General features: G+C 36.6%; 1 protein-coding gene across 1 annotated transcript in view; it reads right to left on the bottom strand.

Annotated features, from left to right (window-relative positions):
- LOC140148422 (uncharacterized) overlaps positions 1-18,740 on the bottom strand; it is a 37,211-nt gene that overhangs the window by 13,479 nt on the left and 4,992 nt on the right. Inside the window, exons 2-6 of the mRNA XM_072170356.1 lie at positions 9,431-9,533; positions 8,231-8,906; positions 7,266-7,360; positions 5,522-5,615; positions 1,920-2,102 (exon numbers count right to left, since the gene is read on the bottom strand). Coding sequence (XP_072026457.1) covers positions 1,920-2,102; positions 5,522-5,615; positions 7,266-7,360; positions 8,231-8,906; positions 9,431-9,533 — 1,151 coding nt within the window. The remainder of the gene's footprint in view (positions 1-1,919; positions 2,103-5,521; positions 5,616-7,265; positions 7,361-8,230; positions 8,907-9,430; positions 9,534-18,740) is intronic.

Raw genomic sequence — 18,740 nt, 5'->3', positions numbered from 1 at the left:
AGTTTGATACCTCATTTTTCCAAATCGATACAGGATTGATTACACAATGACCTTTTGAATGTAATCACCTCAATTTTAAAAGTTGCAATAATCTGTTCTAATTATAACCTTCTGTTTTTACAGCTCAAGACATTCATAAACATCTGCACAGGAAACAAAGACAGCGCCCTAGACAGATATGTCTCCAGACCATACAAAACGGTCTACATTTTCTTGGGCTTCAAACCCGTCCGATAAGAAGGAAATCTGGTCTTTAGGGGTTTGCAAGACAGCATAGAAGATGGAGCAGATGGCGATGGGGAAATGTTCTGTTCACTGATGAGTGACGGGTGTCAAGTGTATCTCCCATGGGATGATGGGTGCTGGCAAATCTAGAGACAAAGAAACAAGGATGTGGGAGACTAAGGTATCCATGAGGTGGAGGCATTCGAAGGAGGCGGAGTGATGGTGTAGGCAGGCATCAGCTTGGACGGAAAGACCGACCTACTCAACATCAATGGGCCTTTGAACGTTCTGAAGGACAATAATGTGACACCTCATGGGCAGGAGTCACCAATCAGTTTTTGGAAGATGAAGGGATCAGCTGTTTTCAGTGGCCCATCAAGTCCCCTGATTGAGCATTTGTGGTTTTATTATAGAGTTGACAAGCGGTTCCAACCCACTTCCACACTGTTAGATCAAGTGTGCATCAGATGTCTCACTGAGCATGCACTGCAGATGTCTGGCAGTCATTGCTGCAGCAGGAGGACATGCCAGATATTGACTGTGAAGAGTGAAGGGTAAAACACTGAAGAAGGAGTAAAAGAGTATCTGTATTCAAAAAACACATGAACTGAAGTCAAACAGTCTTAGTCTATCTCTGTTATTGTGTACCTTTATGGAGAATCTTGAGAAGCAGGAAAACCACATCAATAGGAATTACTGCAACTTTAAAATCCTGGGTATAGTGCATTCAAAAGGTCATTGTGGCATCAATTCTGCATCGATTTTGACAAATGAGGTATCAAACTGTGCGGAATAAATTTATCTGTAACATACTTTTGGTCAGTCTTGATTTAAGACCCCATTTTCGACTTATGGACCAAAATTAAACTAGATACTTTCTGTTTTCGATGGGTTTATAAGGCTTGCTTGGTAGGATATGTTTCTGTGCAGAAAGTCCCAGTGTTACAAGCACACAAGGCATGACAATGAAGCAAGTTTCCTGATCATATCAATGTTGATCTTGAAAGAGACAAACAATATTTTTCTTCACAATTTCCAGGTGCATATATAATATATGACACAAAATGGATACCCACACATTATTTCACCCTTGCAATGAATATGGCAGGGTCACTAAAGTCTTATAGTGTTTACACGAGTGCAAATGTGACAAAAAACATGAAAAAATGTCATTTTTCAGAGAATGAATGCAAATTGTGTTTAACCTGTTTTCTATAAAAAGAGTTGTTTTTGAACTTCTAGTAGGTGCTTGCTCTTTAAAGGTAATTTTAGTGATCCTGCTATTACAAAATATGTTTCCTCTACTCTTTTTCCCTGCATCAGGACCATAACACAAGCATTGTAAATATCAGAAAATGATAAAAAACCATGTAAATAGGAGTATTTTATCAAAAATCTGTAAAGGTGATACCTTTCAGATAAAGTCCTGCTTAGGGGTACCTTTCAGATATGACCCTATTTACAGGGTAATATGTGTTGCGAAGCCACACTACATGGACCTCCAAGATTTAAGAGGCTAGTGCTACCCCTGATAATAATCATTATTAAATCCTTCATAAACAGAAGACAATTTTGTCACATTGTTAACATTTTACATTCACTGAGATCCATATACACATACAAGTAGCAGCAATACCAGTAAAGTAAACTTTTTAAGAAGTTTGAACAAGAATTTATTCTGTATCCATACTTACGTGCAAACACAAGACCTTCGACAGTCTCGATTGCTGGGAAGAGCTGAATAGGGAATGTAGATAATACATTGAGCAATAGGGAGATGTTAAGAAGCCTCACAAGTGGTATATGATGTGGCAGATTCCATACAATGACTTGATGTACATTTTCACCATACACCAGGTAACCAAGCATACCAATTCCTGTATTAAAAGACAATGGAAGTTAATTAACTCATTAACTCTATTTATTTATTATTTATTTATTAGACTTCATCACTGGTACATATATAATTATTGCACATCAAAAATTTTGAAAAATATAAATATAAAAACATGTTAAAAGGCCAGCGAATAGGCTGGGATAAACAGGTGTAAATTCACCTCTAGAACCAACCCACCTAGGAAAGACCTAAATAATTTGAAAAAAAAAAAAAAAAAATGGAATACAGGGGCAAGACATTAAATGGGCCTACAATTAGGGCATCGGCAAGTAGAAAACCAAGTACAGGTATCAGAAGGAACAAATTTGGAATAAAATTGAGACTTCAAAAAATCCAGAGCTAAATAGTAGCATAATAAAGACTATTGGTCATAGGATAGCTAAAAACTAGATATAATCATACACAATTCTTAACAATCGACCCCTTTGAATTAGAGAACAGGGCCTGGATTGCGTCATACAGTGTGTGTAGTGCTATGTGCATGAAAGGCCTAATGAAAGTAAATTCTATTGCCCTTTTGGCTCCAAAATGTATGATTATTAGGCCAATAAAATGTTTTATTTTTTTATTTTCATTTTCTAGACCATTATTCGCTGTAGAAGTATTGATATAATTGGATTAATTACTAATAGACAAATTTGATTCCATGCATCCCTGCACTTCAATGGCAGCCATTGAAGTGGGCCATCTCACCTAAAATGTGAAATGATGCAGGCTTTACGGGAATTTTAAACTGTGTTCCATCACCCGTGTGACAAAAGGCTGCTGAAATTTTACAATGCAATACAAGATTGATTTTGAAGCAGCGCTTTTCCACCCAATTGGGCAGTTACAACACCAGTTTGATGCCGATGTCCCCCATATGGTGATATAAATTCTGACCATGCTCATCAGATAAATGTATAGCAGTGGATATAGACTACAATGGTTATTCTAATGTCTTTGAAAAGATTGGTATAATATTCAATCAATGATTGTACACATACACAGGTGATGAGTGTGCCTGATTATAGTGCAGGGCAATACATTCAAACTAGTGTAAACCCATTGCTTTGGTAATTAATCCTGTTCTATCACTACTTTTATGGCAAATTCATTGTAAACAGTGAAAGGTCAGGGGTGCCAATTTCAGCATAATGTTGCATTTTAGCATGACTATTAAAAAATTAAAAAATCTTTAAAAAAAACTTTTTTCCTGAAAATCAAAAAATTGGGTAAGTATTCTTTCAAGAGTATTCAAGAGTCTTTGGGTTGGTATTCTCAAAATTGTTTAAGTTTGGGTCACTCAGGAAAGGGCAATAGAAACTTTTTTACACATAATGCAATCTGTGTTTTAGGTTTTTTTTTACTTTTTCATTGTAAATTAAAAACAACAATGACACCTTTAAAACCCCTGCAATGCATTATCAAACAATTAGAATCTGAAAATCCCTTCAAAATGCCATGTACAACATCATTGCAACAACACATAGCGAGCGTGACAGATATCAGAAACTGAAGAAGCAGATGCAATCTGACTGTCGTAAAACATACAGTGACTATGTTTGTAACACAATTTGTGATGATAACACCAATAACTCTAAAAAGTTCTGGTCCTTTATTAAAGGCAAAAGATGTGACAACACTGGAGTCGCCCCCATCATGAAGGATGGCATTCTCCAATCTGATAGCACTGTTAAGGCCAGTCTCCTTAACGACCAGTTTGTTTCTATTTTCACGACTGAAGACATCACTTCACTTTCAGATCTGGGACCGGAGATTCACCCTACTGCACCCAGCTTCACAATCAATGTGGAGGGAGTTAGGAAACTGCTTTCAAACATCAAACCATTCTCTGCTTGCGGCCCAGACAACATACCTGCATACCTACTTAAAGAAGGAGCAGACGCATTGGCACCAGCCTTAACCATGCTGTTTCAGGCCTCACTACATCAAGGCAAGATTCCCACTCAGTGGAAGACAGCTGACATCTCACCTATCTTCAAGAAAGGGGACAGACACAAGCCTGAGAATTATTGTCTCATCTCCCTGACATCCATCATTGGCAAGTTATTGGAACACATCCTACACAGTCAGATCATGCATCACCTTGACAAGCATGGCATCCTTAATACGGACAATGAGTTCGGTTTTTGGAAAAAACACTCCTGCAAGTCGCAGCTGCTTCTGACAATCAATGACCTGGCCAAGGGTCTCTGTGACAAAGAACATGTTGATGCCATCTTACAACAAAATGATCATGATGTACCACATTGTTCATAGTTTTGTAGCCATACCATCTGGCCCTCCTTTCCTGTACCAATCCTCCGAGACCACCAGAGGACACAAGATGCAGTGCAGGCAACAACACTCCAGGATTCAAGCCTACCAGTAATCATTTTCCCCCAGCGTCATCTGCCTCTGGAACCAACTCCCAGCCTCAGTAGTGTCAGCAGAATCCCTGGACCAGTTTAGAAATAATCTGCATCCACTGGCTCTACGTTAGTCCTCAAGTCTTGGATTCTTTTTACTCGCACCTTATCTGCAACTGCACCTGTATATATTTTTCTTCATGAGCAGCTAGAGAGGGTGCACACAGTACGACGATACTCTCAAAGAGAGGAATTTACTCACAGGTAGAAGAAGTGGGGTTCGAGGTTAGGGTTAGGGGTTAGGGTTTAGGGTTAGGGTTGGATACAGCTCACTAGTCTGAGTAGCGGGTCGTTTACATAAAATTCAACAAAGAACCCACTATTCAGAAAGTCTATCTGTTATTCAGAAGGTCCGCTACTCGGAAAATTTGACCAACGGGCCTTCTGAATAATGGGTTTTCTGAATAGCGGGTCTTCTAACTACCAGGTCTTCTGAGCGACGGACTGCACCCGCACACACAAGACCGCAAATTATATGTGACGTGTCATGTCAAAGACACTTTTGGGCAGGTTATCAATTTTGAGGTTTTTACATATCTTAAATAAAGAGATATTTTGCTCTACACGTACAGCACTGTTTTCCCCAATGAAATTGGACATTCCTAAGTGAAGATATTGAGTTCGTACATTGTAAGTTATGGTATCATAAAATTGGAAATTGAGATATCGGCTTCTAAAAATATTATTGACAATGTTGAGAGTAGGAATTACCTTCAGAAATGACTCAAAATATACAAGATGCCAGTTATATTCCGGTCTGAAACTATCAGACAATATTGTTAACATTATTAACATCACAAATTCGCAACAAACACAAATTGTGAAAAAATCACCCCTGGGCAGAGTTTTGGCTATTTCTCCATTTACGATCCTGCCCAACAGTGTCTCCTTTTGACATGACACGTCACATATATGGTGGAAATATTGCACTAATGTAAATTATTTTCAGCTAGGTAAATTATGTTCAGGGTATTGAGTAGTTACTGACCTGCCATAAATACAGTGTACAAAAATAAAGCTGAATTTAGAAGTACTGAATACCACTCTCGATTGCCTTCCATACTGGATTCAATGGGAATGATCTGCAATAAAAATTGAAAGAAAACTATCAAGATTAGAAAATTTGATATATCCCATATGAAAAATATAACCAATTCTACACATAATTCATTGAGTAACTTAATGAGGGGTGTAACTTAGTGAGGGATAAGCAAGACCATTGGCATGGGATGGGAAGGGGTTAATTATAAGTGAGATGATCCCCCTGGCCCCTGGTACATTGCATATCTCAGTAGCCCCTAAATGAGCTAAATATTACTAACCTTTGTTTCACCTGCGGCTTGGTAGTTACATTGAAACACTCAATGCTGGGACCAACACCTAATTCTAAATGTGAGTGTATCAGCTAACATTTTGGTCTAAAGGTGGGCGGAAATAAACTTTCACTGAAAGAATTGTCTGTGTCCTGTGTCTCACACCTAAAATCACTATTTTCTTTGCTGCCCTCTATTTTCAAAGTGCTCTTCAGGCTCTACTATTGTTGCTATATTTAATTATTGGACACAGGTGTACTATGCCAGGTGTTGTGTCAATGCATGTATACTTCACAAAAGCTCCGTAATTTGTGCATAGTATATAAATATTGACTGTGAGGGGTATGGTTAAAATTATAGACCCAAGGTGATCTCAAAACCATGCTATGACCTACAATGTTATTTACAATGTCAATATCCCTGATCATTATGCTTATATGTGACACAATTTAGTCCATGGAGGCCAAAGGAGGCATTTTTGACAAATATAAAAATTGTACAAACATTAGGCTATCATATACTGAAAACAATAAAGGTCCAGCATACATGTACTTGGTTCCAAAGTTATATGTGATGTCTATTTTCTTATGTATTTTCTTGTTTTTTTTTACTATATACATGTATTTTTGCCTTCATTTCAATTTCAAATATGCCGCCTTTGGCCTCCACGGACCAGATTGTGTCACATATTTGTAATTTATATACTACACTTTCATTTCGATTTTGGTAGTGACATATATATACATGCATTCATCGCTGGTTTCAGTATCAAATTGGGCTATTCTGGTTGAAATACATACACCCTCTATGCAAGAAATGACCTTAATCTTCGACACAGGGAGTGTGAATTTCAAATGGGGTTGCCCTATAGATGAATACAACGAGCCAAGTCATGGTCAGGATTTGGTTGGCCATTATTGGGTCCCCGCAGCACCAAACTGGTGTTGTGACTGCCCAATTGGGTGGATTAAAGCCGCTTAAAATTCAATATTAGATTCTTTTGTGTTGTAAACTGTCATCATTCTTTTGTCTATGTGTAACACGGATGATAGAATGCAGTTTAAAATACCCTCCAAGGCCGCTTCATTTCACATTTTAGGTGAGATGGAACCGACGGGGACCCAGCTTGGGCTGCCATTGAGGTGTAGGAATGCGTGAAATTGGATTCGTCTATAGCTGAACAGGAGTCCATCTGAAATCTGCACCCTCTTGTGTGGGAGATTAAAGTTATGTCTTCTGTAGCGGAGTGAATGGATTTCAACTAGAATCGCCCATTGAATGTGCCAACCTAATCTTGGGTACACACACATATAAATGAGGTTTGTCAGCACACTTGCAGTGTTACCGTATAAAAACACTGATCCATGTCTGTATCAAACTTGAGGCAAGTCAATATACACAAGTTTACATGTTACTTACTGTTCCCAGACCTTCATATGCACCTGTCATCATGCCAAAGAAAATAGGGAATGATGACCACTTACTCCACACTATATCATCCCTGGGACGGTAATCTGTAAGTATGCAAAATGATGAATATTGGTTACAAATACACATTCCAAACAATAATACACTTTTAAAATTTGTTTTAAATTTTGACATATTCAAAGAAGTCAGAATCATAATCAATGATGTACCAACATAACAATTGAAGTAAATCAAAACATAAAATTTCTTTTTAATGGATGATCATCAGTAATTACTGTAATAACAATATATTGCAGATAAAATAGCTCTGCTAGGACCCTTTAAGTGCATGTGCCTATTAAATCTGCTATCACCCAAGAACCATGCCGCCATTTTTCTCTGGAGCCGAGTTCTCGGGTGATAGCAGACATTTTAGGGTGGAGTCACATTAATCCATAGCAGCTTTTTGAATGCTGCTGGTGCAATATTAAGTTAGTTACATTTAACATGAGCTTGAATCATGGTAAGTCTAATTTCTGGTATGTTCCCAGTTTGTCTTACCTACTATTTATATGATTAAAGACAGAATTAAAAAGACTAGTTTGCGTTTGACGCCACTGTCAATCAAACTCCCTACGACCCTTGATAGGTTATTATCGCGTTAAAGCCTGCGTAAAAGGAAGGTCGGTTCATCTGGTGCTGATCGGAGAAAAGGAATCGCAGAAAATGGCAAGAAATTACATACTTTTACAAGGCAAAAAGCAACTTTTCTAGGCATCGTTGACATGGTGCCTTCGGCAAAGAAAATTTCCTACTATGAAGACCTAACTTTTGAGAAGGTTATATATTTGAAGGCACCCTATTTTACCGCCGCATTCAGCAACACATCATCAAGACCTGTGTTGTAAACAAACCATGCCCGAGTTTGATGACGTCAGACACAAACTAATCCTGTCTTTAATTATAATAATACTTACGTTTTATAAGATAGCCCATGATAGCTGTGTACGCAGACATATTGATGATATTTGATACAACACTGATTGGACCAATGTTCCTCATCTTTCGTATCAAAGAATAGACTACAAAAATGGGATACAGTGCAAGAACAAACACAGTATAAGATGGAACAGAATGATTAGTACTCATCAGCGGAGGAGTTGTAACTGCTATAGTGGTGTTATACATTATAGTTGTTACAGTTTGGTCTGTGCTATTAAGAAAATCATACATATCTGAGGTCATGTTTACAGATTGCAATGTTCCTGATAATGACCTTTCACCTTCCTCTGTTGACTCATCTTCAGTTGCGATACCGCCAAAAAGATGTTGCAATGTTTTCCCAAGGAATATAATATAACTTGTACAAAACCCAAATTGGGTAATAAATAATGCTAAATTGACTGTTCTCAAGCCCCATACACCCAGTGAAATTTGGGCTATATCCTGCAGAGTCAGTGACCTTTCTAGACTCTTTCGAGTTTCTGTCATGTTGTGTTCTAGCATGGCTGAAGTCTTTGGGTCTGTAGTTTGAGTACCATTTGGAAACTGTTTCTTCAGAAGATGTTTGATGATTTGTTTCTTACAATGTACAGCAAGCTGACAGCAATGTGTTGTGGCAATAGCAATAAACACCATAGCTATGAAGCCAAGCTGGAATGAAAAAAACCAAAAAACAAGAACACCTATTTGTTATTATTTCAATTTCATTTTAACATAAATCTCTCCAATTGCAATGAAAAAAAAATGGAAAATTTCAACAATTCAGCTAAATCAAAATAAATCAAAATAACAAAAATCGGGAATCATTTGATTCTTGCAAATCAATTTCTGTGCAAACTACAAACGTTTGCGAGAATCAACTTTTATTCACGCAAATCTGTTTGTGAGAATCGCTTCTCGGATTCTTACAGATATTCTGACCCTGACAACGAAAAATTACTTTATGTACTTGCAGCATTTGAAATAAACCCTATTTCAGTGCAATTTGCACCCCAAAATTCGCCTGTTGCAATACAACTTTTAAAAGTGCAGTGCAAAATTGCGATACCACATTGTATTGACTTTATGTGTTGATTGTCTGAAACTGCATCAGATGAAATTGCATGACAACTTTCAAAATGGGGGTGCAAAAGTGCACCCCAAGGTAAAAATTCATTTGAATACTGTGTACTTACCCCTATTCCTGCTTGATGATAAGCAAATGGATTACTGAGATATCCTGATCCCATAAAGGATTTGAATATGTTTGCAAAGTCGGTCACATTGTGCCACATAACACTGTATGTTCAAGAAATAAGAAAGAAATTATACTTTTAAAGGTTGGTGTTAAAACTGGGAGTATGGAAACTTTCGGGCCTCGTTACTACTAAATATTTGTAAAACCCTAAAGTAAGGTTTATAAAACTATGCATATTTACGCAAAAATTTGGAAAAAGATGTAAGATTTGTTAAAATGCATATTTTTTTAAGAAAGTCATAAAGCATGATTTGAACACAATTTTTGTTTTAAATATGACATTAAGGGCGTACTACACCCATGTATTGGTTTGATTGGTCTAAAAAAATATTTTTCCATTTATAGCTAGGCGATATATGCACGGATCATGTGAAATAAAAAAGATTATGAAAACACATCGTGAAAGTGTAATTTTTCACCTATTTGTCTTAAAGTTGACAGGTTGTTAAGGACGCTTATTTTTGTAGCGATCCACGTAGTCTTCTTCACAACCGGTTTCTGCCGTTACTCACACGTATTAGACTCGCTCCCAGTCCTATAATACGTCTATGTCAATCTTCATAGTGATGGGCGATACCAGCTTTTGTTACCGATTGTCTATCCAGAGCAGTCAGGGAGTGGGGCGAATTTTTAGAAAAATAAAATAAAATGAAAAAAAAAGAATGGTCGCGGACGCGCTATGCGATTGAGGGGTTGTCTGAGGGGATGTTCCCCCCTCAGAAGTAAGAAACTTGTGCAAAATGAAGATCTAATTGAAGCGATTTGGTGGACAATTTTAGCAATTGTTTTAAACATAAATCGCGAAAGCCCCTTTCTCTTCTCTTGGGCCAGTCGGCGCTCCCCTGAATCAGCGCCTGAAATGAGTCGGGATGTGCTTGTTCAGGGGATGCGGGTACGTGTGGCTGTAGGCCTACCACATTAACGAACTAAACTTACTCTTCGTGGGATTACGAATCGTAAACACAACACAGGTGATAATAAAACCAGTATAGCAAACATCACTTTAATCGACTAGATGCAACAAGTTTACAACTTTCTTTTTAATTAAAGCCTTAATGTACGATCGTTTTAAATTTTTAGATTTTTCTTTTTTTCTTCCAAAATGATAAAATAACTAAAAGGCCCATTCAGTGATTTGCTCATCCAGACGATCGTAAAAATCATCAAAATTCAGATTTCGGTACCTTTGTCATTGTCATAGATGTGCTAAACATAGCCTATGCGAGTGGTTCAGCCGAAAGACATTTTACACGAATCTGTAATTTAGATACTGATAGTATCTAAATTAGCTACTGTGTATTTGAATGGGGCTTCAACCAGTGGCGTAGCTGGGATTTTTTTTCCAGGGGGGGGCAAGCCTGTATGGGGCGGGGCCCAAATCCACCAAACAAAAATTTAGCCGCCCTTCCTCAACAGCCCGAAAAGGTTGACCCAATTTTTTTCCGTGGTTTGAGAAAGTGAAGAGAGAGAGAGAGAAAAGAGATTATAGGTGCTAGCGCCCTAAAAGCAACACATTTTGATATTATATAGTACCATTCTCCCCCCACTCCTCTCCCTTTTTTTTTCCTCTCTCTCTCTCTCTCTCTCTCTCTCCTTTTCCTCTTTTTCCTTGAGCTAGGGGCGAGGGCCCAAATAGCGCCAGGGCGGGCCCAAACAGGCAATTTTGGCAGCTACGCCACTGGCTTCAACTTCGTCAGTACTGCTGTTTTTTTTTCGTTTTTTAGCCAAATTTGTCATTTCAAAAATACCAAATGACAATTTGAATGACTTATCCTTCAAACAATTTTAATTTTTTTACACTTGCGCTGGGATCACTGAATGGGTCTTTAATATGCAATCATTATGAAAGTTCCCAATACATTTGGAGGCGAAAAACATTGGAAATTTGCAAAAAAACAACATCATAAACTTCACCTCTATCACTCGAAATATCTCACATATCACGCATGGTATGCCGCTGAGTATATCCCATAGACAATCCGGGGACAATCCATTGGAATTAAATCACTATACCAAATTTATTCGCTACCTGAAGTCCCGGGGGCACTTCAATATGAAATGGATTATAGGTGTAGGGCTGGCACTTTCGCACTAAGGGGCATTCGGTGAGAGCAAAATGTAAAAAATATGGGGTCATTGGGTGAGAACATGACCTTATTTTTAAATGGAATATTTGGGTGAGAGCCGAAACAGCGCTTCAAAAACCTCGAAAATCGAATTTCTAGTTCTAAATGGCTTCAAATTTCATTGTTTTTTTTTTCAAAATAAGTAACAAAATCAGTGATAAATGAAAGTTGCTGTTCAAATTGAACTTGTAAGGGTGACAGATCAAATGGAAAAATCAGGTGGTGGTCGCATTGCATTCTCTAAATTCAGTAAATTTTCATCTTCAACCGTGTAATTGAATGGGATTATTTTGAAATTTTAAAACGATTGAAATATCACAAACAAATAGGCCTATGTTAATAAATAATATAAATACAAGCTAAACCGTTGGGGTTCGATAATGAACCCCACAAAACTAACCAAGTAGCGGTATATGGAAAATGCCATACGGCCGGGCGGTTTCACAAGTTGCCGGCTCGATCATGCCATTCGCCGCCTGGGGAAAATAGGGGGTCTTCGGGTGACAGAGCATGTGTTTGTAAAAAAATATGGGGTCTTTGGGTGACAGCGATGCTGAAAAAGGGGGTCTTATCCAGCCCTATAGGCGCGTCACCTCCAAAGTTGCCGAGTGCCCCCCCCCCCCACGGCGTGAAGTCGAGAATGAAAGATTAGAATATTTGCTTATAATTATTTGTTTTCAATTTTGAATATTTTTGTTTTCAATACGTTTCATAATAATACATTTTATTTTTTCTATATTCTGTCAAAAGTAGCCTACGGTATCGTATGGCGATACCAATTAATCGTGTCGACCCACAGTACCGATCGGCGGTATCAAAGTATCAAGTATCGCCCAACCCAAAATACAAAATTATAATGGCGACCTCCACAAACTCGGAAATATCATCTGGCAGGAATTGTTTCAAATGAAATATACAGGATTGTCTTCTCTGATGTAAGTAAAAATGGTGGCATATTAATTATGCTCCAACATACATTGTGAACGTTCTCACTTTAGTTGATTTTGTGCAACAAGTTGCGACAAATTAACATTTTTGTGCCAAACACATGTACTTGTGATAGCGTTTACATTGTATTCAGTGTTTGTCTTTTACTGAGATGGCGACCCTAAAAATCGCCTAGAACTAAAAAAAAAAACAAGCATTATCTTATCATTAAGATTTTACTGTTTCAAACCTGAAACAGATGTGCTGGCTAGCGAACACAAATTTTGCATATCATTGTCAACTGGAAGGGGAAAAAGAAGTTTATTTTCTTTAATAATGATAAGTGATGCCAAGCATGTGTTTTCAAAGCTGTGCATAATTAATGCATTTCCAAAAATATATATTTTGGTACTTTTAGGGTCTGACATTAATGCTTAATTTGTGCGTGTGACTGGTTTCACGGTAGCAATTCTGAAATTTTAGATATACTCCAATTTGTAAAAGTGCCCCCATGTACCGCTTTTGGGCATGTCCTTTAAAAGCATGTAAGCTACATCGATACCGATGCCACCAATAGAACGAGAAGATTTGCCCCTTCATTTTGCATACCACTTTGACCAATTTTTTTTTCTCATTTCTTCACAAAATGCAAAAAACCCGCAAAAAAATGCGATGGGTGTAGTACCCCCTTAATACTATGGAAACAAATTACTTTGCCCCACAGGCAATTTCGGAGCCCAGGAAATATGAATATTGCGGGTGAGAGACGGCTGTTTTTATTTGTTTTTAAGGAAAATATGAGTTTGTTTTAAATAGAACCATGTGATTCATGCTTGATAATTACTTTTCTAACATAAGGCATAATGTTGTGATTGCTTTAAAAACAGCATAGTTCATCTACTTTTTGAGTTATGAGTCTACCTAAACCCCTTTTTATATTGTCATATTCCATCGCGTTCGGTTTCCAGACCCCCCTTGTACTCTTAATCTTATACATGCAGAGAATGTTCAAACTTCATATTTGTGCTTATGCAGCCGTCAAAGGGAGTTTGAACCTACCCATCTCAAGCCATTTACCTTGATTCACCCTTCAAAAATTATTTTTAGGCAAAGATTCACCTTCTGTCAGGGGCTATTTTAGAAGAAAAAAGTCACAGCACGTTAGCAAACATAAAATCTAAAAGATCAGCTAGCAGAGACAAGCTTGAGGGGAAGGGGTTGCTGGCAGAGGGGTTGTATCCCCTCGAGTTCTGTAAACTTTAACAAATCATGCGTTAAAATCATACATTTTACTGACTCATTTTTGACGTTAAGGGCTGAGAACTGAGAGTGTATCACTCAGACATACCAAATTCAAGCCTTACATTAGACAGGCGCCAGGCGATTTTTACCCAGTGGTTCTAACCTTTTGGCTCCTGGTTCAAGTGAAAAATGCATGGACCAGGAGCCACTAAAAAGCAAGTGTTTGGTGCTCAGTTGGCAGGTCAACATACATGACAAACCACTATATTGCTTTTAAAAAAAGAAAAAAAGAATAGGCCTAGCAGTTTAATTCATCTTACAAGCAACTAAAATGCCCTTAAAGTCCTCAGCAAGTAAATTATTAAAAGTCCAGATGCAATTTTAATTGACCTTGGATGCCACTTTGACCTTGTTGAATCCCAGACTCCCAATACACGTTTGTTCATTGAAGTTAAATCATAGACTCTGAAGACTTCAGAGTCTATGGTTAAATGCACTTTTTGAATGTGATTTTCTTATCTGGTTCAGTTCATGAAAAGAGTGGGTCACTGGGTTGCCAGTTTTATTCATTTGCATTACAAATTTTATAATTATGTGGATGGTTTTTTCTTCTTTGATTTTGTATGATTTAAGCTTGGTCTACCCTGTAAAAATTATTAAAAATTATTATTCTTTTTTTTTAATTTGTTGGTTGAATTTTGTTTACACTTTGGTATACACATAACTGTATAAATAATGCTGGATAAAACCTGTAAAACTAATTAATTTATTTTTGGCTCCTGGTCCTGACATACTTAATGTAAGGCTTGACCAAATTGCATTCTGAGTAGATTGAGGAATAGCCTTAACTCAGTTAACTGATATCAAATAATTTTGAATTTTTGAAATTGGCGATATAATACACATTTTATGACAAATTATTAAAAAATGATGTTGTTGACATTTAACAGTCCTCAAAGTAAAGTTTATCAATCTAATGATATGCACTTATAGTTGAAAATTGATACATGTCTGGTTCACTAATGTATTTCACTAATTCATTTAATTGATGTGTCATTATTTTTAATTACCTACAGCTCCATGAAAGTACACACTAGGATCATTAATGTCATTAAGTTTATGGTATTGATGGCATTGATATGCAAAAATGAATACAAACTCTGAATATAAAATGCACACAGGTGCCTGTAATTGCACGAAATTAATATCTGTAAAATGTAATAATATTATAATTTAAAAAAATCCTTTTGATTTACTTAGAATGGTAGGTTTCATTTAAAATGTCATTCTATTTAATTGAATTGTCATTTTTGATTACTCCATAAAAGTACATAGAACCTCTTTATATTTCTTTTTTTAAACGGGCCATTTCGTGCAATTAACCTGGTACATCCCGCCATATCTTGTACATAAATTATTATTATTATCATGTTATTCAAATTATCAGGATTGTTACTATTATTATTATATTGGTTATTTATTACCATGATTTATATTATTATCATTATCACTATTATTGCTTCTGCTAATATCATTATTGAATTACATTTGTACATTGTATTATTGATTGGTGATTGGCAAATAAAATATGAATGAAAATGAAAAAAAAAATGTTGAATGAAATGCTCACTTGTCCCTACCATCTCTTAACCTGTCGCACAGTAGTGTAAAGTTCTCAAAATGTGATAAGATTGAAGATATAAATTTCATTACAAAAAATTAAACATCACTCTTCACGAACTATATGTCTATAGTGCTCAACTTAAAACACTGAGATATTCAGTCCATATTTTCTAAGCAATATACATGTACAAGGTGAGTCCGAAAAAGTGCAATAGTGCAAAGAATCCATCTTTATTTTATAACCAGATTGAACTTTTAGGATTTAAAACACATGATATATTCATTAATGGCCTTGTGTGAAAAAACGAAGTACCGTACTGACGCCAGTATAGTCCCACCTTCGAGTAAAGTCCCACCCCCAATTTTTTTTTTTTTTTTAAGTTATTTATTTTTTCGGCTTTGGAGTGTCCCTGGACCGACCTAGACCTAAATGCTCTAGGATCATTCATGGTTGATTTAAAAAAAAAAAAAAAAAAATATTGTAGGCCTACATGTATGTGTTTTGAATAAATTTGTACTCATGTCATACTCTATTAATGATTTCCAAATGCATTGAATTTGTATGCATTTTTTATTTATTTTTTTTAATCAACCATGAATGTTCACCCAAAAACGGGATGGGACTATACTCGCGTCAGTACGGTAATTAGCATTTACCGTTCTGTTGTTATGACATATTTTACAGCGATACTCGATTTTAATGCTTGTCCACGGGACATATAAATTTTGAATGTCAGCACACTCTTTGTAAGGTAGATTTGGAACAACTACCATTTTCTTAACCTCATTGGCACTGAAGTAGAACGGAGCACCCAAACATATGGAAAGGTTTAGATACAAAAACGATTCTCTTATAAACCATCATGCGCACAGTTTCCACCTCTATACACCTGAGTACACATTTTTGTCCAAGAGCTCTCAGGCATGCAGTGAATTGTCTCCACACAGTCTTTGATTACACTACACGGTTGAGTGCATAGCATCGTAAGAGCTGTGGAGTTTCTAGCTGAAAAATGGGCCTCTTTGATTGGTTTTTGTTGAAACCTCAAGTGTTCCCTTCATCCAATCAGATTTTTAAAAATATCAAACGAAAGCTAACACTTCCCCCTAAAAACAATTTTCGTTACTAGGTCAACAGATAACGCAAAATTTCAATGTTATACATGTAGCAAGGCGAATGTGGTAAATCTGTTGAAAACTACCTAGATATGATACAATTCAATGAACTATGACTTTGCTAAAGAGCGCTTACAAATTGATATGGTTTTATTGTCCCTGGTCTTGAGCTGTCTTGTATACAATGTAAGTAGAGGAAACATTACTTTTATTTGTTGTTATTTTCATATTTAGCCTTACATTAAATAAAAATATGCTCATTCTATAAAAGAAACATACAAATTTATGGGGGGGGGGGGTTCAAATGTCGAAAGGAATGCGTGCAAATTGAAGTGGTGTGAATTACAAAATATCCAGTATAAGTTGGACACATTGCAGGGAATTGAAAAATTGGTGTTGGAGTTGGGTGTTCAAAGTACAATGTATGAAGGTCATTGAAGGACTTAAGGTGGTACTACACCCCTGGCCAATTTTGTGCCTATTTTGCATTTTTCTCAAAAATTATAGCGCTTTGGTGATAAGTAAGATGTATATTATAGGGGCAAGGAAGGACTACAACTACATGTACTGCACTGAAAATTTTATTTCAGCACAGACAACAGTTGTGGAGTTACAGTCAAAAATGAGGGAAAAACAATATTTGATCAATAACTACATTTACTTGTCTTGAGTCACTGAAATTGCAGTGTAGTAACTGGATTCCTTGCCCCTATTACATAACTTTTGTTACCAGTGTTTTATTAGTTTTTGAGAAAAATGCAAAAATAGTCATTCCCTTTGACTGCTGCATTAATGCAGCCGTCAAAGGGAATCTTGTAAAAAAGCTTAATAAGCAAAGAAAAGATACATGTACCTTTAAGGGATGGGGTATGAACGTTTGGACAGTATTTATTGTGGGACATTAGAGCACATCAGACATATCGAATTGCATTCTGAATACGAAGAATGTCCTTCTGATATCAAATAATTCTGATTTTTTGAAATTCGCAATGTAATACACATTTTATGGCAAATGATTAAAAATTGATATTTTTGATATTTAACAGTACCGGTACTCAAAGTAAACTTTATAAATCTGATGATTTATACTTAAAGTGTATATGAAAAGCCAACGATCAATGGAAAATTTTGACCTTTCAGTATTGAAGATATGATTTTTTTTCCCAAAACACAAAAAAAAATTAGGTCTTTTTGGAAAAAAATCCATATCTTCAATATGAAAGGTCAAAATTTTCAATTGATCGTCGGCTTTTCATCCCAGCTACATATACTTTAAGAATATATCATTAGATTTATAAAACTTACTTCGAGGACTGTTATTATATCAAAAATGGGAAAAATATCAAATTTTAATAATAATTTCTCACAAAATTTGTATTATATCGTGAATTTCAAAAAATGAAAATTACTTGATATCATCAGAAAGACATTCTTCATATTCAGCATGCAATTCGATATGTCTGATGTGCTCTCATGTCCATGTCCCACAAAAAATACTGTCGAAACGCTCAAAACGCTCATTCCAGATCCCTTAATGTACATAAAAAGAAAAAAAGAGACCTTGGAGGGCCCGTAAAAATCAAAGAAGAGATAACTTATTACATGTAGGCCCAATGGACAAGAAAAGAGACCTTTAATTTGTTGTCCCATACATATAGTAAAGCAAAGAAAATATGCCTTAATTAAAAAGTACCGTTATCTTTTCTTTACCTTTTACGGGCCCCTGAGGTCCCTTTTCCTTGCTTTTACTACCCCTTAGTAAAGTATGTTTTCTTCATTTTTTACGGGCCCCTAAGACCCAAGGTAATGCACCCTTTCAACCCCCTTGTCGGCGGCACTGCGCGTAAAAAGGAAGGTCGATTTATCTGGTGCTGATCGGAGAAAAGGAACAGCAGAAAATGGCGACAAATTACGTACCAGTACTTTTATAAGCCAAGGCAAAAAGCAACTTTTCTAGGCATTGTTGACGTACATGGTGCCTTCGGGAAAGAACGTTTCGTTCCTACTAACATGACTAAAGACCTTTTAAAATGGTTTTGTAATGTAATATGTATGTTTGAAGGTGCAAAATTAAATTAACACAATACATAACGTCATAATGCGCCCGGTTTTACCGCCGCGTTCATCTTCACGACACTTGTAAACAAACTGTGCTCGAGTTTGATTGACAGATGACGTCAGACGCAAACTAGTCTTTTTATCTCGGTGCCCCCC

This window comes from Amphiura filiformis, chromosome 3 (assembly GCF_039555335.1).
Source record: "Amphiura filiformis chromosome 3, Afil_fr2py, whole genome shotgun sequence".
In the NCBI taxonomy this organism is placed as follows: Eukaryota; Metazoa; Echinodermata; class Ophiuroidea; order Amphilepidida; family Amphiuridae; genus Amphiura; species Amphiura filiformis.
Note: the sequence above shows the minus strand (reverse complement) of the source record. Positions and strands in the feature narration are given on the sequence as shown.